Source organism: Dromiciops gliroides, chromosome 3 (genome assembly GCF_019393635.1).
Source record: "Dromiciops gliroides isolate mDroGli1 chromosome 3, mDroGli1.pri, whole genome shotgun sequence".
NCBI lineage: Eukaryota > Metazoa > Chordata > Mammalia > Microbiotheria > Microbiotheriidae > Dromiciops > Dromiciops gliroides.
In genome coordinates this window covers 282,249,415-282,274,972 of record NC_057863.1, presented here as the reverse complement: position 1 = coordinate 282,274,972, position 25,558 = coordinate 282,249,415, and the positions used below count along the sequence as shown (strand labels likewise).

General features: G+C 37.3%; 1 protein-coding gene across 1 annotated transcript in view; it reads left to right on the top strand.

Annotated features, from left to right (window-relative positions):
- Positions 1–25,558, top strand: part of LOC122751580 (cytochrome b-245 heavy chain) — a 52,660-nt gene that overhangs the window by 22,787 nt on the left and 4,315 nt on the right. Inside the window, exons 7-12 of the mRNA XM_043998682.1 lie at positions 209–338; positions 4,526–4,618; positions 7,533–7,786; positions 9,290–9,452; positions 21,526–21,672; positions 24,604–24,728. Coding sequence (XP_043854617.1) covers positions 209–338; positions 4,526–4,618; positions 7,533–7,786; positions 9,290–9,452; positions 21,526–21,672; positions 24,604–24,728 — 912 coding nt within the window. The remainder of the gene's footprint in view (positions 1–208; positions 339–4,525; positions 4,619–7,532; positions 7,787–9,289; positions 9,453–21,525; positions 21,673–24,603; positions 24,729–25,558) is intronic.

Below are 25,558 nucleotides of genomic sequence, written 5' to 3'. Positions count from 1 at the left end.
TTGACACTAAACTAGCTGTTTGACCTGGGCAAGTCACTTAACCCCAATTGACTCACCAAAAAACAACAATAAAAAAAGAAAATAAAGGAACAGAAATCACATTTAAAGTGTATTCAGAATGACTGGAAACAAATTCATTTCCTTCCTAGTAATTAATCTGATTCTCCTTCCCTTTTCCTTTCCATATCTCCTCCCCACCCCACAACAGGAGGATTGTACGTGGACAGACAAATGAAAGTTTGAAGAAACACAATCTAACAATATGTCGTGACAACATATCCCTTTGGGGAAATGAAAAAGAATGTCCTATCCCTCAATTTGCGGGCAACCCTCCTATGGTATAACCAATTGTGTCTTTATTACCATTGATAATCTATTGCTGTTACTGTTCATCTTTTTTTTGGAATAGGACAATAAGGGGTGATATCTTGACTTGAATATGACAATCTGTGGTGAAGTGTTAAATATATCAGAGAATATGTGTACACACAAGTGAATTGTTCCCTGCAGATGCAATGAAGTTTACTTAGGGTAGAATACTTTTTGTCTGAAGACCTGACCAGAGACACAAGCATTTGGCATACCGAAATCTAGCATACCAAAAAGCAATCTCTGCTGCCATGCCAGATCCATGATTTTGCAAACATATCTCCAATAACCAAATAGTCAATACATTACACACCTGAACAAAACAGTATTTTTAAAAGTGTCATTCTCCCCTTCCAGCTCAGGATCACAATAACATATCTAACAGGGTTACAAAAGGAGAAAACGCTTCCTTCTGCACTTGTTTATGCTCCTCTGAGATAACTCTAGGCCTATTTTGAGCAGAGAATTGAAGATAACCTGTGCCAGTCACATCCTCTGCAGCTTTCCTATCAGGAAAAAAGAAACTGGCAGAAGGAACTCCTCAGCACTGTGGCTGAATGAGCCAGGGAAACTAGCATCTAAGGCTACCAGACCAGTCCTTGGCTAAGATCACAAAGCCACATTTTCATCAGTCTGCAGTGGCCCTGGACAAAAGGGAAGGGGAGGGGCGGAAATCTGTAGAGAGGAGAATGGTGACACATTTACCTTTATCAAGATAAATCCTTCAAGAGTTTCATTTTAAGGGTTTCCAATAGCCCACTCTGCTTCATGAGCAGGAAACTTGGAGCTGGGAACTCTGGGTTCAAGAACTGGTTCTGTAACTTCTTAGCTGTATGACTTTGACTAGTTTCTAACCTTTCCCTCTCTGGCCCTCTGTCTCCTGTAGAAAATGAGGAAGCTAAACTAGATGGTTTCAAAATCCCCTTCCAACATCCTACAAATGATCATATTCTAAGGGGACTAAATTTTATGGTTTTTCTTCTATGCTTGGTGGTCCCCTGTGCTAACCATAAAATGAAAAGCAAAAAAGAGCCACTGCAATTTATGTCATCTAAATGGCTTTATATCATTTTCTTGACCATGTGTTCCTTAGACTGAGCAAAACCTAAAATTATGGCTCTTTTCTAATCCTCCTCTTCCCTCCTCTTATCCCATAGAATCCCACTTGCCTTTTCAGACAGCTCTAAGATGAAAGAATATTGATTTTTGGTCCCTGTGAGATTTGGCAACATGGTGCAGTGGATAGAGAGCCAGCTGCAAAGCCAGGAAGCCCTGCACTCCAGAGCTACCTATGATATACAGGCCATGTGACCTGAAACAAATCAATCTAGATAGCTCTATTAAACTCTTACATTTCAGAGAAGGTGCTGACTTGCATTGGCCAAGGGACTTTTTCCCAGGAGATCCCTACACCCATGAGATCACAGTATCCTTAGTATATTTGAACATTTCCAACTGAGAGTCCCATCAGATAGAAATATACAGGAGAAAGGAACAAGCATTTATTAAGAACCTACTATGTGCCAGGCACTGTGATAAGCACTTTAGAACTATTATGTCATATGATTCCCACAATAGGCCCATGAGACAGATGCTATTATTATACCCATTTTACAGATAAGGAAACCAAGGCAGACAATGATGAAGTGACTTGTTCAGGGTCACATCAATCTGGAGCCAGATTTAAACTGAGATCTTCCTGACTCCAGGTCTAGTGCTCTATCCACTGTACCACTAAATCCCTCCCTTCCAAATAGGAATGAATTGCTATACTTCATGTAGACATTAATAGGAAAAAGGAAAAGGAAAATTCATAATTATCTATGCATCAGATGAAAGACATAATTCCTTGATATCAGGATCCAGGCCCAAAGGCTACAAGGAAGCTTTCAGTGTTGTGAGGACATTAAAGAGAAAAAGCAAAGATTTTTTTTTCTCTCCTCACATTCATAGGGATAGATAGAATCCACTTTGTAGAAATCTTAACATAATAAAGTTTTGGCTAGGGGTAGCAAGAGAATTTCCTAGCCTGCTATTTAAAAGCCATCTAATTCTAAATGGAAATGGGTATTTTAAATATAAATGCCTTATTTTATCAATGTTCACAGAGAAGTGAATGGTTCAATGTCACAGAGCCAGCTATTCAACAGCAGAAACAGGTCTTGAACTAGGGGCAGCTGACTCTAAGCCTCACTCTACCTACAACTTTTAGAATGTGGAATAGAGCACAGACTCTTGAAAACACATGGAATAAAGCCTCTCTGGGATATATTGAGAGCATATGATTCTTTCTGGGAGTTCCTAGCTCTTCTAGGCATTTAGGCACACAACCATTTAAAGCACAAACCAAAGACAAATCCCAAACCCTGAGATTCTATAAGTTTTTTTCTTGATTAAAATGTTTTCTTGATTTAATTTCTTTATTTCTTGTTTATGGAAGATCGTAGGCTTTTAAAGCTAAAAGTGACTGTATATATCATCCAACCCAGTTTCTTCATTTTATACATGAGGAAACTGAAGTTCAGGTTGAAGATCTGACTTGCTAATGACCTTACAGAAAATAAATAGGTCTTTCACCCCCAAGTTCAATGCCTTTGCCTTCATATCAGAGTCAGAGTAACATCTTTTAACAAGGATCTCTTGCCATTTCAGTAATACAGACTCTTGATGATTAATAAGGTCTCAAGATGTACCTACCTCATATTGAATTCCATTCATGGGTCAATAGTGATACTGAGTGTTGCGTATGTTAGAAGCCAATCTGAGTATCTTGAATCAGAAAGGCTGAAGGGAATTCAACTCAATCCAATGCAATACATTATTATTATTGAATTTGTATTCTAGTCTGGGCCCTGTGCTTGATGCTGTCAGAAGAAGCTGTTATTATTACTCAGGCTTTTCCCCTATCAAAGAGGAATAATGCACAGTTCTCAAAGCTTATATGTTATTAGGGTAACAACAACCAACATTGCACCAAATTTGTAGTCTTGCAATTGCAATATGGATCCTGTGGCAGCTGTAAAGCAACTACAATGTTGCATTAAATATATGATGTTGTTGAAATGCTAGCCTTTAGAGAAACAGTACTTCTGTAACCAATCTAGTTTCCAGTATAATTGCTGCAATTGCAATTGTGACACAAAGGAAATCCCACTATTCTACGGAATTCTGCTTGGAAAGTTTCATGTTATTATTGAGTTCCTCAGTTTAGGTTGGGAAAACTCTTATTTTATTTTATTTATTTTATTGTTTGTTTTTTTAATGTAATAAATATTTTTATTTATAGTCTTGGGTTCTAATTCCCTCCCTTTCTCCCTTTCCCCCTCCCTGAGGCAGTAAGCAATCAGATATGTTATACATGTACGATTATTTAAAACATTACCACATTAGTAATTTTGTAAAAGAAAACTTGAATAAAAGAAAACAATGAAAGAAAGTAAAAATAGCATGCTTCAGTCTGTGTTCAATCAATATCAGTTCTTTCTTTGGAGGTAGATAGTATGCTTCATCAATACTCCTTGTATTTGTATTGTTGAGAATGAAAACTGATTTTAAATGCAGATTATCTTGGTCAAATCATATAGAGATTCAGAATATATGAACAATCCTCAAGAATTCATTGATTAAGGAAGGTACATAGTGCAATGGAGGTGGTTACTAGGTGGCTTGGGGAAAAAAGTACTTGTCCTGGAGTTAGTATGGCAGCACAGTGGATAAAGCACTAGGCCTGGAGTCAGGAAGACCTGAGTTCAAATCCTGTCTCAGATACTTAGTATCTGTGTGATCCTGGGCAAGCCACTTAATCCTTTTTGCCTCAGTTTCCTGGAGAAGAAGATGGCATATTAGCATTTTTGTCAAGAAAACCCCAAATGGGATCTCAAAGAGTCAGATGTGACTGAAAAATGACTCAACAACAACAACAACTTGGAGTTAGGAAGACCTGAATTAAAATCCCACCTTAAAAACTCACTATCTGTGTGATCCTGGACAAATCACTTAGGTAGTACCTACCTCCTATGGTTGTTGTAAGTATGAAATGAGAAAATATATTTAAAGTACCTTGCAAAACTATTAGACTACAAGAGTTTCCTTAGTCATAACTATTATCTAAATCTTTGTCAATCCTCTCTCATCCTGGTCTTTGCTCTGTTAACAGACTTGGAAATGGATTGTGGGTCCCATGTTCCTGTATCTTTGTGAGAGGTTGGTGCGATTTTGGAGATCACAACAGAAGGTCGTCATCACCAAGGTACCCAATGAGATGTTGAAAACCCTTTTCTGGAAATTGCTTCTAAAACCTTTGGAACACGAGTGGTCAGAATATCTAAGTGCATTGTTGCCATGTCCATCCAAGTGTTCTGTATTCTCTGCCCCTGACTGCTAATTACTTAGGCTGCTTTAGTAGCTTCCAGGACATTTAATGAAATAGATCTAGACAGTTGACTTGAGGACCAAATAGGTGGGATGTAGCAAACCCTCCTTCCTGCCTCTTCTGCAGCTGCCAAATGTAATTTTTGAAGAAACTGTTTTGTAAAGCTTAAAGTGCTATGTAAATGTGAGTTATTATTATTCAATCTAAAAATTTAAGAACAGAGCACAAGATCAATACAGTGGAGAGGTGAGGGGGTAGACAAAAGCAGAGAGGCAAAAAGGAACTCTGATATATAAGGACACAGATGGAGAGCACTAAGAATTCAAATTTTCAAAGGGCCAGGGTAAGGCTGATTGGTGTTGGTGATGCTTTCCCAAGTCTTCTTCACTTCCTTTTTTAAACTATGGATATTTTTGAGTAATTTTAACAAAACATTAAAATTACTCTTCTTGGTTTTTCCTTCCTACCTCTCTCTTGAGATCTATGGATGATTGAGACTAGTTGTCAACAGTTGGGTTGTACCCAGCAGCCACAGTTCTCTTCCTACAATGTTTACATTATTTATAAAAGAGGAAGCCAAGAGATCAGCAAAAATATCTGCCACAAATATCCCCTCATTAGTAAGGGACAGACTGATTCAGAGTATATTTCTTTTAAAAAGTACTTCTAAGGAAAGTTCTTCTGTGGAGAAAACATATTCTTTTCTGCATAAATTAATATACAGGATAATATACTTATTATCTGGCATACTGTCAATTGTAACTCTACTCCCTAGCACGACAGTGGAAGTAAAATCTGTCTGTGACTGTAGTTGAAAAGTTGCAAAAAGGAAAATCTATTTTCCATTTTCATTTTAAAAGCTCACTTTTAAGCTTCAAAATGAGGTCTCATCACTCTTATCCAGAGGAAAAAGAATAGTTTTTGAAAAATTTTTTACTTGCAATTCCTTTCTGAAATGAATTCTGACAATGCAACCAAAGAAGGAAGAGAATTGTATTAATCATTTCTTATATTACTATGAATCATTTATACATTCATTTTATTCATTTTCTGTGGGTTAGAATAAAGTCTGTTTCATACTTCTTATTATATTATTATGTCTTATTACATTAAATGCTTATATGGGAGTTTGGAACCATTTTACCCACATCTGAAGACATCTAGGCAAGAACCTGATTGAGATTTTACCAGAACAAACTCTGGGTGGGTACAAAGTGAGCTAAAAAGAGAATGATATAGGGCATCAGATCCCAAAATTGAATCTGGATCATGTCAGGCCATAAATTACTCATTTTTGTTAGGATGTTTAGTTTTTTAAAAATGAAAGTATTAGCACTAGAAAGCTATTATTTTACACTGACTAAAAAGCCTTTCACCCTTGCAAATTTCAAATTTCAAAATTTATAATTCTTATTGCTAATTGCAAACTTTTTATTGGTAGAACGAGAGGACTTTTGAATCATCCAAGAGAGACTTTATTATATTGATTGTAGCTCCTATTAAGCATATTGCATTTTACTCTGGTTCTTTGAAAAATGGTCATCTATTTATGGTTATAGTGTGTATAGTAGTTCTTTATTAATCAGGGTATTTGATTAATTGGGCACAGTATCTAGATCATGATGGATAACTGTTTACTTGCATATATTCCATCAAGTCCACCTTTTGAATTCAGTTCAGCTTTATAAATAAGCCCAAAGAAATTAGTTGCTTCCCCTTCCCCAACACACACACATATAGATTCTGCAAGTTGTATTATTCTCTTATTAATTTAGATCAGCATTAAGTATCATTTGTTGCTGAGTCGTTTCAGTCATGCCCAACTTTCTGTGACCCCACTGGGTTTTCTTGGCAAAGATACTGGAATGCTTTACCATTTCCTTCTCCAATTCATTCTGCCAATGAGGCAATTGAGGCAAACAGGGTTACACAGTGAGGGTCAGAAGCCAGATTTTGAACCAGGAAGATGAATCTTCTTGACACTAGGCCCAGCATTTTATCTACTGAAATACCCAGCAACCCCTGAAAACAACATAATTGGACATTATCATCTCAGTTCTTAATAAAAATTACTTCACTGGATTATGGTTTAATATTATGCCCTGTGCCTTCTAGTAAAAGTTAGGAAGGAATTTACTATGTGAGACCTTGTATGAGAGACACTGGGTAGCAGAGTGGACATCATCTTAGAGGAAGAGAATGTCATGGTCAGAAAGAATCTTATAGATAATCTAACTCAATACCCTCCAATAACCCTCCAAAAGGAGGAAAGAAATGGCTTCCTCAGGGTCACACTATTAGCTAGTTGCAAAGACTGAACTAGAACCCTAACCTCAAAAGTAGGCTAGAGAAATACATTTAGTTGATTGGTTCTTATAACAATCTTCCATTTCTCTAGAAGAAAGTTTATCTCTACAAATGAATTTATATACTTTATTTCCCCTAGCAGGAAATACTCTGTAAGACAGAATGTCTCTCTTTGTTCTATCTACATTAAAAGAATCAAATTCAGTGCCCACTTGTAGTATGATCAGCTTATAGAAATACAGCTAATGTATGGTGCCTAAAAGTTTATATGTTGTTATTTATTCATGCAATTTGAGATATGGATATCAAGGTTTGAAATCCACTGGAAGTAATTTTGTGACCAAGCTTCATTCATTCATTCATTCATCAAGCCTTTGTTTAGTTATTACCATGTGCCATGGACTGAATTAGGTGATAGGGCTATAAAGATGAAAATGAAACAGTCCCTGTCTTCAAGGAGCTTATATTCTACTTGTTCATACAGGTGGTCACTCACCCTTTCAAAACCATTGAACTACAAATGAAGAAGAAGGGCTTTAAGATGGAGGTGGGACAATATATTTTTGTCAAATGCCCCAAGTTGTCAAATTTAGAGTGGCACCCCTTCACATTGACCTCAGCCCCTGAGGAAGACTTCTTTAGTATTCACATCCGTATAGTTGGGGACTGGACAGAAGGTCTTTTTAAAGCTTGTGGATGTGACAAGACAGAATTTCAGGAAGCCTGGAAATTACCCAAGTAAGTATAAAGCTCATAATGCATGAAAAGTAGAATTGTTAAAAAAACCCTCTTCAACTTTGAGCAGATGTCTTATCTTCTCTCTAGATCTTTTGACCTTTGACTCTAGACTTTGTTTGCTGTGAGGAAATCCTTAAGGATATATTAAATGATCTGTGTATCTTTTCCCTCTTTTGCATGGGTGTATTTTTGTTAATTTTATGTGTACATAATTTTAATATGTCTATTTATTTAATTAAATATTTCCCAATTGTATGTAAATAAAACTTTCTTTGTTTGTTTTTTGTTTTGTTTTGTTTTGCGGGGTAATGGGGGTTAAGTGACTTGCCCAGGGTCACACAGCTAGTAAGTGTTAAGTGTCTGAGGCTGGATTTGAACTCAGGTACTCCTGAATCCAGGGCCAGCGCTTTAACCACTGTGCCATCTAGCTGCCCCTGTAAATAAAACTTTTAACATTCATTTTTTCTTTTATTTATTTACTAACTTATCTTTTTATTCATTCATTCATTCATTTATCTATATATCTATTTTATTTATTCATTCATTCACTCACTCATTCATTTATTGATTTATCTATTTGTTTATTTATTTGATAACAATTAATATTTTTTACTTAAACTTTTGAGTTCCAAATTCTATCCCTCCTTTCCTTCCTCCTCTTCTCCCTCCCTGAGGTGGTAAGCAGATATAGGTTATACATGTGCAATTAATAACAGTCATTTAAAAATATGAATTCCAACTCCTCTCCTTTCCTCCCTCCCCTTGAGAAGGTAGGCAATATGATATTAATTATTTATATGAAGTCATGCAAAAGATATTTCTGTATTAGCCATGTTGCAAAAGAAAATGCTGTGTGTACATACTTTTATAAGTTTTGCGTGAGGCATGAAAACATTGGATATTTATTTTTACTATCAAAAATGCTCATTTTACTCTACAGAAAAGGTTTTAGGGACATCGAATTTGGAGTTGAAAGGACTTCAGTCATTTCCTAGTTCATCCCCTTCATTTTATGAGGAAACTGACATTCAGAGAGGTGAATTATTGCCTTATCTATGGCCCTAAGGACTGCAAACATCATAATAGCTCACGTTTATAGAATATGTTTATAGGATTTTTCAGAATCTCTTAAAATTTAACAGGAGCAAGATAGAAGGGGTGAACGTGCTAGATTGTTTAGACTTTTAAAAGTTCAAGAGGGGCAGCTAGGTGGTGCAGTGGATAGAGCACCGACCCTGGATTCAGGAAGACCTGAGTTCAAATCCAGCCTCAGACCCTTGACACTTACTAGCTTTGCTTAAAGTTTACTGAAATTTCCTCTTATGACTTGTGAATCCAGAGCTGCTAATAATTTAATTTTTCAAAAACTGGCATACTCTAATTGAACCAATAGTTCTCTTGTTGGGAATGGATATATCTAACTTTCTCAAATGATTATTGAGATTCATTTCACTTACACCCAATATGAATACTGCTTCACTGTGGTTGTATCCCGCTACCTAGGGTGGCAGTAGATGGTCCCTTTGGCACTGCTAGTGAGGATGTCTTCAGCTATGAAGTAGTAATGTTGGTGGGAGCTGGTATTGGAGTCACACCATTCGCATCCATTCTCAAGTCTGTCTGGTACAAGTACTGTAGTGACTCAACCAAACTAAAACTCAAAAAGGTAGGTCCTCTCTTCTTTTATTAAAAAAAAAATCTTATTTTTAATTATACTTTTGTCTTTATATAACATTTATTTCTGAATATATCTTTCTCCTATCCCCTTTACCATCAACCATTCTGCGGGGAGGGGGATCTTTACAAAAAAGGAAGAGAAAAAAAACCAGTTCAGTAAAACTAATCAATATTTCAATGATATGTGACAGTAGATACATTATTTATCCATAGTCCCCCCACTTCTGAAATGAGAGGGAAGAACATTTTCTCAACTCTAGTCTGAGGCCAAGCTTGGTTTTTATAATTATTCAGTATTTAGTGAGTGTTTTTTATGGAGGTGGTGGTAGGGGGGTGTTTTTTTCCATTTAGACTGTAGTCATTATGCAAATGGTTTTCCTGGTTCTGTTTCCTTCCCTCCCTATCAGTTGATATATCTTCCCATAGTTCCCTCAATTATACATATTCATTATTTCTTGTGATGAAGTAATATTCCATTAGATTCACGTGATACAATTTGTTTCCCTAGCTGATATATATATATATATATATATATATATATATATATATATATATATATATATATATATATATATATATATATATATATTTTTAGGCAGCAATTTTCAGAAGTGCTGTGATGAGCATTATTTCCTTTATACCCAGGAAGATGTCTAGGGAAAATAAAAATGAGGGGTTTTTTTTTTTTTGGCCACACTATTGAAACGGAGAAATAACTTATGTCGCTTGTTAAGAGTAATTTCCACCCCAGTGTTACTAGAAAAGGGAAGAAACAAGTATTCTCAGGGGATTTTCTATTATATGTACTTTTCATCCTTAATGATAGTTATGGTTAGAGTCATCTTTACTTAATACATGCACTGTGATACTCACTCCTTGAGGAGGAAAATCCAGAATACACTTTATTTAGGGGGCCACCTCTGCTTCATATATGGACTTGTTGAATCTGGCCCCTCATAGAACCCCCATGCCCTAGTAGAATGAATCCTGGAAGGCGGGACTTGTTTTTCTCTTTGCATCTCCAGCACCAAGTATAATGCCTGGTACTTGTTTTTTTTTTTTTTTTTGGAGTAACAGTTGAAGTAAAAACTCATTACACAATGAAATAAAAGAGGAAGACTTTTGTGAAAGTTAAATATTTCTAATAGGTCTACATACATAATGGGTCCTCATACTCTGAGAGAAAAAATAATTAGTCTGCCTTCATTTTTGTTCTTCCATTTTTGTCTCCATTTGGGGTCAGGGGATATGATACAAGGAGGAGTTAGAGAAAAGGAATTTTTTTATACAGTAGTGTCTTACTAATTCCTAGGTTTAGCAGCCAAGAGATGAAACCTGTTTATTAATGTCTGTGTTCTTCCAGACTTATGAAAGGAGGAAGGGTGTGGAGGGGAAGGAAAATTACTAAGTGGGCAAGGAGACAATGCAGAAATAGGTCAAATGAAAATTTGCTGGACCTAATGTTTTTCTTTCTTTTTTAAAAAACTAAAGTCTTAAAAACAACAACAACATCATAACCATTTCTCAGCAACCCCTTCCCCTCCATTGAACCCTCTCTTATAACAAAGAAAAACACATTTGGCAGCATTCCACACCCATGGTCTTTTACCTTTCTACCAAAAGGAAGGCAGTGTACTTCATAATCTGTTCTCCAAAACCAATGGAATTCATTGCCATTTTTCAACCTACTTTTAAAATATTTTAATTTAGAGTGTTGTCACCACTGTGTTTGTTTTTTTTTTAGTTTCTACCTTCTTTGTTGTAGATAACTTCATAAAAATCTTCCTATATTTCTCTGAATTCCTAAGATTCATAATTTCTTATGACACAATAATATATATATTCCTATTATACAATTTGTTCATCCACCCCCCCAATCAATGGGAACCAACCTAAAGAATTTTTTAAACATTTTATTTGCAAGGCTGAGAAACATCCTTCTAAACTTCCTCATGTAATGACAGATTTATTGATAAGAGATATAAATATGAGCCAAATTATATTATTTCCAAAGACTACAGCAAGTTGCTATAATGGAAATGTGGCACAGTGAAAGAGCTCTGGATTTGGAGTCAAAGAACTTGAGTTCAAATCCTAATCCTAGTACTTACTACTAGTGGGAGCTTGGGCCAGGTAGTACACCTTTTGGGCCTCAGTTCTTCTTCTATAAAATGTAAAGGCTCATAGGAAAACAGTAGACACAATAACCGCAATAATATAACACTTAATGACAGCTGAAATCAGACAACTCAGTTGACAATATTGGTTCTGGAAGAAGAAACAAACCTCATTCCTCCAGTTGGAAAATCTATGTGCATTGGAGGGCAGGGTTATGGTTGCCAAATGTTGCATATACTTTCAAGTGGTCATTCTGTTGGTCCATTTTACTAATGTTTTTCTTTGTTGCAAGGAAGAGTTCTGTGCTTTGAAGGAAGCATAACAGGAAAAACTGTCTAGAAAACAATCAATAAAACAAATAAAATAAAATAAACATAATTGTTTTGTACTAGATCACACAATCTCAGTCTGTTAAGACTGTCATTATTTCAATTGGTACCTGAACAAGAATCTCCTCTATAAAATTCCTGACAGATGGTAATCCAACCTCTGCTTGAAGACCTCCAATCCAGTGAGAGGGAGCCCAGGTCAGGTCAGGTCTCAAGTTTGTACCACATAAGGACCAATTTAAGAACTGTGGAAATTTCGGGGTGTGTGTGTGTGTGTGTGTGTGTGTGTGTGTGTGTGTGTGTGTGTGTGTGAAAATAGAGGGCAGGGGAGAGGGAGACACAGAGGAAAGAGAGGAGAGAGAGAGAGAGGGAGGGGAAGGAGAGAGGGAGGGGGAGGGATGGAAGAAAGGAGAGAGAAGGGGAGAGAGAGAGAGAGAGAGAGAGAGAGAGAGAGAGAGAGAGAGAGAGAGAGAGAGAGAGAAGGAGAAAGAGAGAGAGAAGGAGAAAGAGAGAGAGAAGGAGAAAGAGATAGAGATAGAGAGAAGGAGAAAGAGATAGAGAGAGAAGGAGAAAGAGATAGAAAGAGAAGGAGAAAGAGACAGAGATGGAGAGACAGAGACAGTTTTAGGCTTAATGAATAAAAACACTTCCTAAGAGTTATAGCTATCAAAGTGAAATGGATGGGAAGCCTCAAGAAGTAGTGTGTTTCCCTCTCCCTTCCTCCTTACTGTAGGTCTTCAAGCAATGTCTGAATGGCCACTTGCTGTATTTTCTGTAGAGAACATTCTTAATCAGGTAGGTTTTGGGGACTATCTGGCCTCTAAGATCTCTTCTGACTCTGAGATTCTATGATTAAAGGACAAGCTCCAGCAGAGAACATGTTTTAGTCAGAAGACCTGGGGGAACCTTGTAAAACATAGACATAGTCAAATAGAATGAATCCCACACAGTGGCCATGTCCAAAATATGTGAGTTTCTTCACCTTGTGTTCCTCCCTCTCTGTTAGGAGGTGGGGAACATGCTTTTCTTAGTCTTCTGAAAACTTGATTGGGCATTACATTGATCAGAGTTGAGAATCTTTTCTTTTTCTTTACGATATTACTGTCCCCACATGAGTTGTTTGTCTGGTTCTGCTCCCTTCACACTCTCAGTTCATAATATCCAAGGTTCTCTGAAATCCTCTTTCACTATTTCTTATACCACAATAATATCTCATGACATTCATATGATGCAGTTTGTTCAACAATTTCCCAATTGTCTAATAGGCAGTCTAAGAATTCCCCTCCCCTTGTACCCCACTCCCCTTAAATGCTAGGTCTCCTCCCCTCCCCTCCCCTCCCCTCCCCTCCTCTTCTCTTCTCTTCTCTTCTCTTCTCTTCTCTTCTCTTCTCTTCTCTTCTCTTCTCTTCTCTTCTCTTCTCTTCTCTTCTCTTCTCTTCTCTTCGCTTCTCTTCGCTTCTCTTCGCTTCTCTTCGCTTCTCTTCGCTTCTCTTCTCTTCTCTTCTCTCCTTTCCTCTGTTCTAATGTTCTCTTTCTCCTTTCCTTTCTCCTTTCCTTTCTCCTTTCCTTTCTCCTTTCCTTTCCTTTCCTTTCCTTTCCTTTCCTTTCCTTTCCTTTCCTTTCCTTTCCTTTCCTTTCCTTTCCTTTCCTTTCCTTTCCTTTCCTTTCCTTTCCTTTCCTTTCCTTTCCTTTCCTTTCCTTTCCTTTCCTTTCCTTTCCTTTCCTTTCCTTTCTTTTTTCCCGCTCTTTAAAAATATCCCACTTCACAATCAGGAAGCTTGTTTTGCTTATGACTATTTCTTTCCAGTGTATTCTCTGCCCTGCTCCAATCCCATTTGTCCCTAATTGTTTCCTGGTTGAGTTTGATCTATTTATAAACCAAACTATGTTCAATCCATTTTTTTTCCATTTCAAAAGAGAGTGATGTTCCTTTGATGCCTACTCCCTCTACTTCTTCCTCCTTGTTTATATATTTTTCTTCTCCCACACCCCAATAATGAGAAGTAGCAAATTCTACTCCCTTCTTCCTCTTTTCTATACTAATATATTCTTCCTTTTACCCTCCCTTCTCTTTCCTCTTTTAAAACCTTCAAAACAGAAGTGATCTAGCTCCCATGACTTCAAGTCTTAAAAATCTAGCTCTCGTTACCCCTTGAAGACTGGGTTCTGGAGGGATACTTTCTTCTTCTACTCCATTAACATATTAACCCTTCATCATTATACAGTTTCTTCCAATTATTCAAGTGAGTTTGCCTTTCTATATTTCTCTGGACTCCTAAGTTTATATTTCAAAGTTTCTACCTAGTTCTCATCTTTTCATCAGACATACCTGAATGTCCTCTGCCATTACAGGTCTATTTTTCCCCCTGTAGGATAATACTTAGGTTTGCAGGGTAAGTTATTTTTGGTTGTAAGCTTATATATTTTACTTTTAGGAATATAGTATTCCAAAATCTGACTTTAGTAAAAACTATGAGGTCTTCTGTGATCGTGACTGCAGATCCTCAGTTCTTATACTCCCTTCTGGATGCCTGCAGTATTTTTTCTTTGAAATGGGAGTTCTGGATTTTGGCTATGACATTACTGAGGCATTTACTTTTGGGATTCTTTTCAAGAGGAATTCTTTATATATCTCCACTTTGTTTTCTGGTTCTAATAGGTCTGGATAGTTTTCATTTATGATTTCTTGAAATATAATGTTGAGAATTTATTTATAATCATGAGTTTCAGGGAGTTTGATGATTCTTAAATTATCTTTCCTTTACCTGTTTTCTAGGTGAGTTTTTTTAATATCACCTATCATGTTTTTCTTCTATTTTTCAGTCTTTTGATTCTGTTCTAATATTTCTTACTATCTCATGGAGTTATTGATTTTTCTTTGGTTAAATTGAGTTTTCAGAAGTGTTCCTTGGGCAAGCTTCTGGCTACACACCATCCCCAGGGTTCACAGACATCTTTGTCTCCTTATACCTACATAGGCTGAAAAAAATGACTTATTGTGGCTTTTTCTGGATTTCACCATAAGAATTCTGTTTGGGAAAAAAAAGAATTCTGTTTGGATCATTCTCTAAATTTGTTTGTGGGAGTTTGTAGGGGAACCTGGCTGTACTGCTTCTTTCTACTCCACCATCTTGATTCTACCTCATACTTTCTCTACTAAACTAATTCTTCTTCAAAATATTTCCTTAAGAGCTTTTATCTCATTTTTAACATCTCTTGCTTCATTTCTCCTCAGTATTCATGTAGTTCCTGAATAAAACACCTTTTTTTTCCCCTTTGAGTTTCTGCTTGCTTTCTTGTCATGGGATTTGATTTGAAATAATTTTAGATACTGTTTGGTATTTCCTTTGCTTTACTCATCACTCTAACTTAAGATTCTTTTTTTAAATAGTATTTTTTCAGTTAAATGTAAAGATAGTTTTAAAAATTCATTTTTATAAGATTTTGAATTCCAAAATTTTCTCCCTCCCATCCTTTCCTCCCCTCCATCCAAGACAGCAAACAATCTGATATAGGTTATATATATGTACAATCACATTAAACGTATTTCTACATTAGTCATGTTGTTAAAGAAGAATCTGAACAAAAGGGAAAACCCTCAAGAAAGAAAAAAAAAACAAAAGAAAAAGTAAAAAATAGTATGGTTCAATCTGCATTCAGATTCCACAGTTCTCTCTATAGGAGAGTATTTCCCATCATGAATCCTTTGGAAATGTCTTGGAACATTATATTGCTGAGAAAAGCAAAGTCTATCACAGCAGATCATCACACAATTCCAGCTTAAAATACTGAATTAAGGCTTTGTGGCAGCATTAGCCCTCACCCTCGTTGACTTTTTTTAAATAAAGTGAGAAAATTATACTTCAATTTGCACTTAGATTTCACCAGTTTTTTCTCTGGAGGTGAATAGCATTTTTAATCATGAGTCCTTTGGAATTATCTTAGATCATTGTATAGGTCAGAATAGCCAAGTCTTTCACAGTTGATCATTGTTACAATATTGTTGTTACTATGTACAATGATCTCCTGGTTCTGCTCACTTTACTTTGTATCAATTCATATATGTCTTTCCAAGTTTTTCTGAAACCAACCTCCTCATCATTTCTTACAGCACAATAGTACTCCATCATAATCATGTGCCACAACTTGTTCAGCCATTCCTCAGTTGATGGGCATCACTTCAATTTCCACTTCTTTACCACCACAAAAAGAGTTGCTATAAATATTTTTCTATCTATAGCTGCTTTTCCCTTTTCTTTTTGTTTTGCTTTGTTTTGTTTTGCAGGGCAATGAAGGTTAAGTGACTTGCCCAGCTAGTTAAGTGTCAAGTGTCTGAGGCTGGATTTGAACTCAGGTCCTCCTGAATTCAAGGCCAGTGCTTTATCCACTATGCCATCTAGCCGCCCTTTCCCTTTTCTTTTAATTCTTTGGGGCACAGACCTAGAAGTGGTATTGTTGGGTCAAAGTGTAGCCCTTTGGGCATAGTTCTAAATTATTCTCCAGAATTGATTGGACTAGTCCACAACTCCACCAATTAATTAATAAACATATTTACCCCCATCCCTTCCAGCATTTGTCATTTTCAATATGCTGAAGTGGTACCTCAGAGTTATTTATATTTGCATTTCTCTAATCAATATTAATTTAGAACATTTTTTTATATGGCTATAGATTGCTTTAATTTCTCCCCCTAAAAACTGCCTTTTCCTATTCCTTGATGATTTATCACTTGCAGAATGGCTCTGATTTTTGTAAATTTGACTCAGTTCCCTATATATTTGAAAAAAAGAGGCCTTCATCACAGAAACTTGTAATTATTTTATAAATTCTTCATTTTCTATTTTTTTAATCAAAATGTAGTTTCCTTGATTATGTTTTTTAATTAGGTCTACTTTTGCTTTTGTTTTGTCTGACATCTTGATCACTACCCTTACCTTTTTTACTTCAGATAAAGCATAATAGATTCTGTCCCATTTCCTTATGTTAATTCAACACATCTTTCTGTTTAAAATATTTCTCTTGTAAAACACATATTGCTGGATTCTGGTTTCTAATCCATTCTGGGTGAGCTCATTCCATTCAGTTATGATTGCTAACTGTGTATTTCCCTCTGCTCTGTTTTCTTCCATTTATCCTTCTCCTTCTTTTTATCCGGTCCCTCCTCAAAAGTCTTTTTCACTTCTGATACCACTCCTTTTAATCTACAATCCTGTTTATCATCCCCAGCCCTCTCTCCTTTTTCTTCCCCCCTTCCCTTCTATTTCCCTCTTGGGTAAGATAGATTTCTATACCCAGCTATATGTATGTGTGTGAGAGTGTATGTATTCATCCCTCTTCAAGAACTGCCTACCATCCTCCATCCTCCCCAATTTTCCCTTCCATTGTAAAAGTTCTTTCTTGCATGCCTATTTTATTTGACATAATTTCCTTCATTCCACTTCCCCCTTGCCCCTTCTGTCAGAACATCCCTCTTTCACATTCCTTTATATTTTTTGGAGAGCATCACAATGTAATTGACTCACACCCATGCCCTCTATTTAAACTGGTTCTAAGTGCCCTAATAATGATTAAGTTCTTGGGAATTACATGTATCATCTTCCCATATAAGAATGTAAAGAGTTTAACTTTATTGAATCCCATATGATTATGCTTTCATGTTTATCTTTTTATGCTTCTCTTGAGTTTTGTGTAAGAATGTCAAATTTTTATTCAGTTCTTGTCTTTTCATCAGTAATGCTTGAAAGTGATGTATTTCATTAAATACCCATTTTTCCCCTTTTGCCTTTCAGAATATCATATTCCAAGCTCTTGACTTCTTTAATGTAGAAGTTACTAAATCCTGTGTGATCTTGGCTGTTGCTCCATGTTATTTGAATTGTTTCTTCCTGGCTGCTGAAAATATTTTTCTCCTTGACCAGGAGCTCTGGAATTTGACTCTAATATTCTTGGGCATTTTCATTTGGGGATCTCTTTCAGGAGGTGATCAGTGGACTCTTTCAAATTCTATCTTATCCTGTGGGGTAGTTTTCCGATTTCTTAAAATATGATGTCTAGGCTCTTTGTTTTATCATGGCTTTCACTAGTACAATAATTCTTAAATTATTTTTCCTTAATCTATTTTCCATGTCAATTGTTTTTATGATAAAATATTTCACATTTTCTTCTATTTTTTGATCCTTTTGAATTTGTTTTATTATTTCTTGAAGTACCATAGAGTCATTAGCTTGTAGTGGCCCAGTTGTAATTTTATGGTATTATTTTCTTCAGTGAGCTTTTATACTTCTTTTTTCATTTGGCCAGTTCTGCTTTTTAAGTAGTTCTATTCTTCAGTTAATGTTTATGCGTCTTTTACCATTAGGCCAATTCTATTTCTTAAGGTGTTACTTTCTTCAGTATCTTTTGTGTCTTTTTTACTCAATTGTTAATTCTCTTTTCACAATTTTTTCTCATCATTTTCATTTCTTTCCCCAATTTTTTTCTCTACCATTTTTATGTCTTTCTGTAACACTTCCATAAATTCTTATTGGGCTTGTGTCTAATTAGCATTTTTCTTTGAGGCTTTGGTTATTTCTGTTGTTTCATTCTTTTCTTCTGAGTTTGTGTCTTCATCTTCCCTGCCACTGTAATAGCTTTTTATGGTCAAGTTCTTTGTTGTTATTGTTGTTCATTTTCCCAGTCTATTCTTGACTTTGAACTTTGTGTTAAAGTTGGGGTCTGCTCACCTAGGGGTAAAGAAGCACTATCCTAAACTCTAGGTTTTTTGTGCCATTCTTTTAGAGCTAGTTCTGGGGCTCTACAAGTTTTCAGAGCTTCCAGAGTGGTATGATCTGTGGAGATAGGTGGTCACTGCTCTCCTGGTCTGTGTTTACATAGGAAGAGCTCCTACTACTATGCAGTTGTAAGTGCTAGTGCTCTTCTTGACCTTGGTACTGTGACAAGATTCCCTGCTGCAGCTACAAACACTAATTCCCCTCTCTGCATTAGAACTATGCCCAGGGTTCCTGGCCCCATTTGACTGACCAGAAATCCTCTTCTCCAACCTGGGATTGTGACTCAGAACTGCATATGGACAATAGGGTTGACAATCAATGCCAGCTGCAAAGGGTCTCCTATAATCTCTTTCTGACTAGTTGTCTAATTCTCAAGATGCTGCTGCTTCCATTATTCCAGCCACATTCAAGGCCCACTGCTAGTCCTGCCACTACCTGTGCTCCAGGTCAGTCCCTACCCCAGTGTCACAGATCTTTCCTGCCAACCTTCTAAGTTATTTTAGGTTGAAAAAACAAAAGCAAAAGTAGACCTAATTAAAAAAACATAATCAAGGAAACTACATTTTGATTTAAAAAAACTTAGAAAATGAAGAATTATCTTAGATCATTGTATAGGTCAGAATAGCCAAGTCTTTCACAGTTGATCATTGTTACAATATTGTCTCAGCTTTTATTAGAGCAAGGTATTTGGAAACTGTGTGGCCTGCCTTTGATTTGAGCAGCCATGTTGTCAGGAAGTCTAGAAGACACCTCTCTTTCTCCATAATTTCTTCCCAACACTCATAGTCCTCTCTTCTGGGGCCAAGCAAGGTATGGCCAGTTCCTCTTCCATATGACACATCTTAAAATATTTGAAGATATCTATCTCCAGAACTAGATATCCCCAGGTGCTTCCATCCTACCTCATATTTTAAGTTCCCTTGTGTGATAAAATAATGGGATTTGGTAGATACCCAAGGGCCCCACCTGAAGATTGATTTGGAATTGATTGAATTGGGTGAGACTGAGAAACTGACTGAAAACCTACTTAAGAATGATTAAATCAAGACTGACCACACCTGGCTGGCCCTGAGTGGGGTGTTGTTCTCAGAAGCTGTAGACCATGACATCAACAGGAGACCACCCTCAACCAATCAGCTTGAAGGACCTCCCCTTTCAGGGAGGGAGACAGGAAGTAGGAAGCTGAGGCTCATTCACTGAATTTCTTTCTCTTTGGTTTGGACTTTGGCTTGGTGGCAGGGAGACAGAGAAAAATAGAGGGCCTCTTTTCATCCAGGACTTCTGCTTGGCAGCAGAATTTCATGTGGGCTGCTAGGAAAACAAGGGTTTCTCTCTGGCTATCCCACATAGATCTAAACTAGGGTTTTCCATTCTCTCTCTTCACTGACTTCTAATACACTTTAATAAATACTTAAAAGCCTAAACTCTTAGCCAGTTTCTTCCCCCAAACTGGGGGGCATGTTAGGATCCACATTAAATTTTAAACATCACAGCTGTCCCCTCACCATATTGGTCAGTCAGTCAACAAGCATTTATCAAATACCTACTTTGTGCCAGTTACTCAGTTACTGTGCTAAGCAGTGGGGATAGAAACAAAGGCAAAAGACAATTGCTGATTAATGAGTTCACAATCTACAGGGGGAGATGACATACAAACTGCTACATATAGATGATAGAAATAAAGTAAATTGGAGATAATCAAACTAGGGCAAATGCTAGCATTAAGAAAGACAGGGCCATGGGGGAAGCTAGGTGGCACAGTGGATAAAGCACTGGCCTTGGATTCAGGAGTACCCGAGTTCAAATCTCAGCCTCAGACACTTGACACTTAACTAGCTATGTGACCCTGGGCAAGTCACTTAACCCTCATTGCCCTGCAAAATTTTTTTTAAAAAAAGAAAGAAAGGGCAAGGCTTCTTATAGAAGGTGGGATTATATCTGGGAAGTTGAAGGAAACCAGAGAGGCCAAGAGATAACATATGAGGGATGTGGAATAGTTGGTGAAATGCCCAGAGTTGGCAAATAGAATGTCTTGTGGGAAGAGGAGCTCCTTTGAATGGACTCCAATAATAATCTAATGGTGAAAAGTACCAGTAGCCAATGTCAATTTTGGTGGTGTTGTATCTTCCCTTATAATGATTTTCCAGTAGCCTAGTTTCTTTTACATGTTTGGGTTTCAGACATAAGGGTTTCAAGGCAGGATTACTTTGATGCATAGGTTAGTTTTATCCCAGGCTCCTACTCATTATGGTCATTTAAAATCCCACCCTCGCTCTGGTCTCTAAGCCCAATCTGAGCCTGGGAAATGAAAATATCTGAACCTTTATAACAATAGCCAGATGTCTCACCATGAAATCAGCCTTGCTCTTGGTCCTGGACCAATCTTATATCCCTTGATCTTGTCCCTCCTCCTTCCTGCCAACTCCCTGTGCCTGAGCCCCTGCTTGGTTCCTTTATCTGTATTGCATATCTTCTCACAGTTGCTGAATTCATCCCAGGCTCTTGACCATCCCTGGGTCTCTACCATCATCTACCTGACCTCTCTGGAACCCCACCTGGACCTCCATCCAGTCTTCTCCGGACACTGTCTATTTATTGAGAGATCTGGTATTCACTTGTTCACTAGACCTCCCTGAGGCTTACTGTCAGCCTGCATAGACTTCTCTGTATTGCTTGCTGCTGAAACCATCACCAGTTTTCTAGCCTGCCCCAATTATTTGATCCAGTCACTCTAAGGTCCCTTCCAGTTCTAAAGTATATAGCTCCATACACCCTGGGTCACAGGATTCTTGTGATGCTAAATGGCAGAACCACTGTGCTTACCTGTCTCCCCTTCCCTTCCCAGATCTATTTTTACTGGCTCTGTAGAGACACACATGCCTTTGAATGGTTTGCAGACCTGCTGCAGTTACTAGAGACCCAAATGCAAGAGAAGAACAATGCTGATTTTCTCAGCTACAACATCTACCTTACTGGATGGGATGAGTCTCAGGTAACAGCAAAACCAAAGTGGTCCTCTTGTTTCTCAACAAAATTGCCCAGACTGGATTCTTCCCTGCAATGTCTATTTGGAAGTCCTTTTGCAGATGTGTAACCAGGAGTTCACCTATCCATTCACTCTCTCACTGCTTACCCTGATGTACCATAAGACACCATGAATAAGCTAGAATTCTCCATGAAATCTACAGCCTATGGGATAGAATGAACCCTAGTTACTAACAACCTTAATAATGAGGATGATGATAAGAAGAAGCTAGGATTTATATAACTTTTTTATTGTTTACAAAGCACTTTGCACATACAGGGTGGATTAAAAGACAATGCAGTTTTAGGCTTTAATAACTATTATTATATTATTTGATGCTCACAACAACCCAGGGAGGGGGGTAGGTACTATTATTATCCCTCTTTTATAGATCAGGAAACAGGCACAGAAGTTAAATGATTTTTCAAGAATCACATGGCTAAAGTATCTGAGGCAGAATTTTAAACTCACAGCTTCCTGACTCCAAGTCCAGAGTTCTATCCACTGAACCACTTTGAGAACCTTTCCTCTGGGGCCTCACACCAGCACATTTTACTCTCTACATTGGGATCTTTATTTTCCTAATAAACTAATAAACTTCCGTCTTTGAGGGTAGGGACTATGTCTTACCTGAAATTGATATGTCCAACAGCACATACTCAGCAAATGTTTACATTTACTTAGTAAATGTCTACTGTTACTAATTGGACACCAGCTCTATAGTGTTTTAACCAAATGAACTATTCATTCCTGGAGCCACTGAATGATAGAATATTAGCACCAAAATGGTGTTTAGGGATCCTTTAGTTCAAGGGTTCTTTTTTGTGTGTGTGTGTGGGGGAACAATGAGGGTTAAGTGACTTGCCCAGGGTCACACAGCTAGTAAGTGTCAAGGGTCTGAGGCCGGATTTGAACTCAGGTCCTCCTGAATCCAGGGCCAGTGCTTTACCCACTGTACCACCTAGCTGCCCCTAGTTCTGGGATTCTTCACCACTTTTTGTATCATGGACCCTTTTGGCAATCTTGTGAAGCCTATGGAACCCTTCTCAATAATGATTGTTCCTTACATTTGAAAGAAATTCGAATGTGAAGGAAATGATAAATCAAAGGAAATTAAAGATTCAGTTAGAGGTTAGTGAAAATAAAGATGTATTTTTTTTTTCTTATCCAGATTTATAAACCCTTATTTTACAAATAAGGAAATGGTGTCCAAGGAAGGTTAATTAACTTTACTGATGTCACACAGGAGGTTATTGAGAAGTGGGCCTCAAACCCTGGGCCTTCTCTCTCCTAGTCCAGTCTTCTTTACAATGTATTATACCATCTAGTCTCAGACTGGCTTATTTACCCTCTAGCATGATAAGCAAATGTTTATTTCTTTTCCCTAAACTATTTCATTGTGGGTGGTTTAAACTGTCACCCTAAGGGTTACTTCTAACCTCAAACCTTGAGTAACATCAGACTCCTAGATAGGAGCTCTCTGCAAGCCTAGATAACCTTAGAGGGAGTGGTATTTGAAGCACCACCCTCAAGCTCTATGTGGCTCCTTTACATGTAATCTATAGCTCTCTGGGACCACTAATTTATGGATTAGAATAGTATATGTCAGGGCAGCTAGGTGGTGCAGTGCATAGAGCATTGGCCCTGGAATTAGGAGGACCTGAGTTCAAATCTGGACTCAGACACTTGACACTTACTAGCTGTGTGACCTGTAAGTCACTTAACTCTCACTGCCCCGCAAAACAAAACAAAACAAAAAAAACAAAAAAGAATAGTATATGTCTTAGATTTACTCCCCCGCCCTCACACTAAGAATCTTGTGGCTTTTTTTGACTAATTGTGGTCAGGAAAACCCAAGTTCCAATCTTGCTAAATACTTACTCACTAAGTGACCCAGACTTGTTATTTAATTTCTCTCAGCCTCATTTTACTCCATTGTAAATGAGAATAATAATAGGATCGACCTCCCAGGATTGTTGTGGGGATCAAGTGAGATAATATATGTAAAGAACTTTGCAAAGTTTAAAGTGATAAATTTCACACACATGTATATATAGACATATACATGCAATGCACATATAAACACGTGTGCACGCATGCATGTTGCTTATTATTACGTGACTCTAGGTTCCTGTAACTGTGAGTACAGCTACTAATCTTGAACAAGGCAATTCAAAATTCTCACTTCTGTAAGTTAAAAAAAGCTGTAGATAAAAATAAAGCCATGAAAAAGGATTTCTATAGTATGCAAGGGTGTTGTTCAGTCATGTGTGACTCTTCAAAACCCCATTTGGGGTTTTCTTAGCAACGATACTGGAGTGGTTTTCCATTTCCTTCTCCAGCTCATTTTTACAGATGAGAAAACTGAGGCAAATAGGGTTAAATGACTTGCCCAGGGTCACACAGCTAGTTAATGTCTGAGACTGAATATGAACTCAGGCCAACTCTGAAAATCTAAACTTTTCAAATAGACAAATATGATTATTTGAATTAAAAATGAATTATTTTTATTTTTTTTAAATAATTACTTGAAGCTTCTTTTTAAATAGAGTAATGCCCTCGCTCCCAATTCACCTAACATATGATTTAATTACTTACAACTGTTTTTAGAAACATATCTGTTGTATTAACAGAGGTATTCCTGTAATTGGGGTCAGAGGCATAGAACTTCATAGTACAATGAGGGCAAAAAAAGGAACTGTCTTGTTTTTTATTTTTAGGAATGAGTTATTCTCTAATTTTATGTAATTAACAGAACTGCAAAGAATTATACGTCTTTAATAATTCTTCAAAAGTAGGAGGGGAAATGAAACAAAGAACTATGAGTAATAGAAATAGAAATATGTTAGGATAAATTTTTTCAGACTTTTATAGTGTTTTCTCTTTTTTTCCCCATAGGCCACTCACTTTACCGTGCACCATGATGAAGAGAAGGACGTGATAACAGGCTTGAAACAGAAGACCTTGTATGGAAGGCCCAATTGGGAAAATGAGTTCAAGACCATTGCAAGCCAGCATCCAAAGTAAGGCAGCAGCTCCACATTGGGAATTCCCAAGTCAACCTGAAGTTGTAGAATAGAAGGAGATTTTTCTATTAGCCCTTTGGAACTCACTATTAACTGTGTTATATAAGACAGGTCCAAACTTAGACACTCTTGCTTCCATGGCTCAGATAAGGGATAGAGGAAAGGGTTCCCCCTTTGACCACAAAGTCCTTAGGTGAACTATTCTATGGACTGGAAAATAAAGAAAGAAGAGCTAGGCACATTTGGGTGGGCCATAAGGATAGGAAAGACATAAAACCCTTTGCTGAAGGCCGAAGATTCACCTTCTTTGAATTAAGGCTCCTTGGTAACAAGTTGTCATGGAGGAAGACTATTGACTAGAGTCAAGAGTGCAGCCTATGTTTTGTTCTTTATGATTGTGAATGCCCTCTGTACTTGAACAGTTGTCTACTCTTGGTCATGGTCAGTAAGAAAAAGTGGGGATTAATTAACATCAATATTCTAGGAGAATTAACTGAAAACATGTGCCCTACTGATGATGGAGCAGAAGGGCCATCTTTCAATATATTTGATTAGACCTCCAGAACCATGGAAATACAAAGGGAAGTCCCACTTTGTTAAACCACAGTTGATGCAAGAGACCCTAGGGTGCTACTGGGTGTTAGAGAGTACTTGGGCTTTCAAAGGCTGACTGCTAGGCTGAAGCTCTTGAAACCACAATTTCTAGGTATTTTTATAGCTCAAATGGGGCTGGCTGGCTGGCTGGCTGGCTGGCTGGCTGCTGCAAAATGAAGCAGCCTTGTAGACTCACAAAGCAGTGGCTATTTCCCTAAGAGAGGATATTTCAA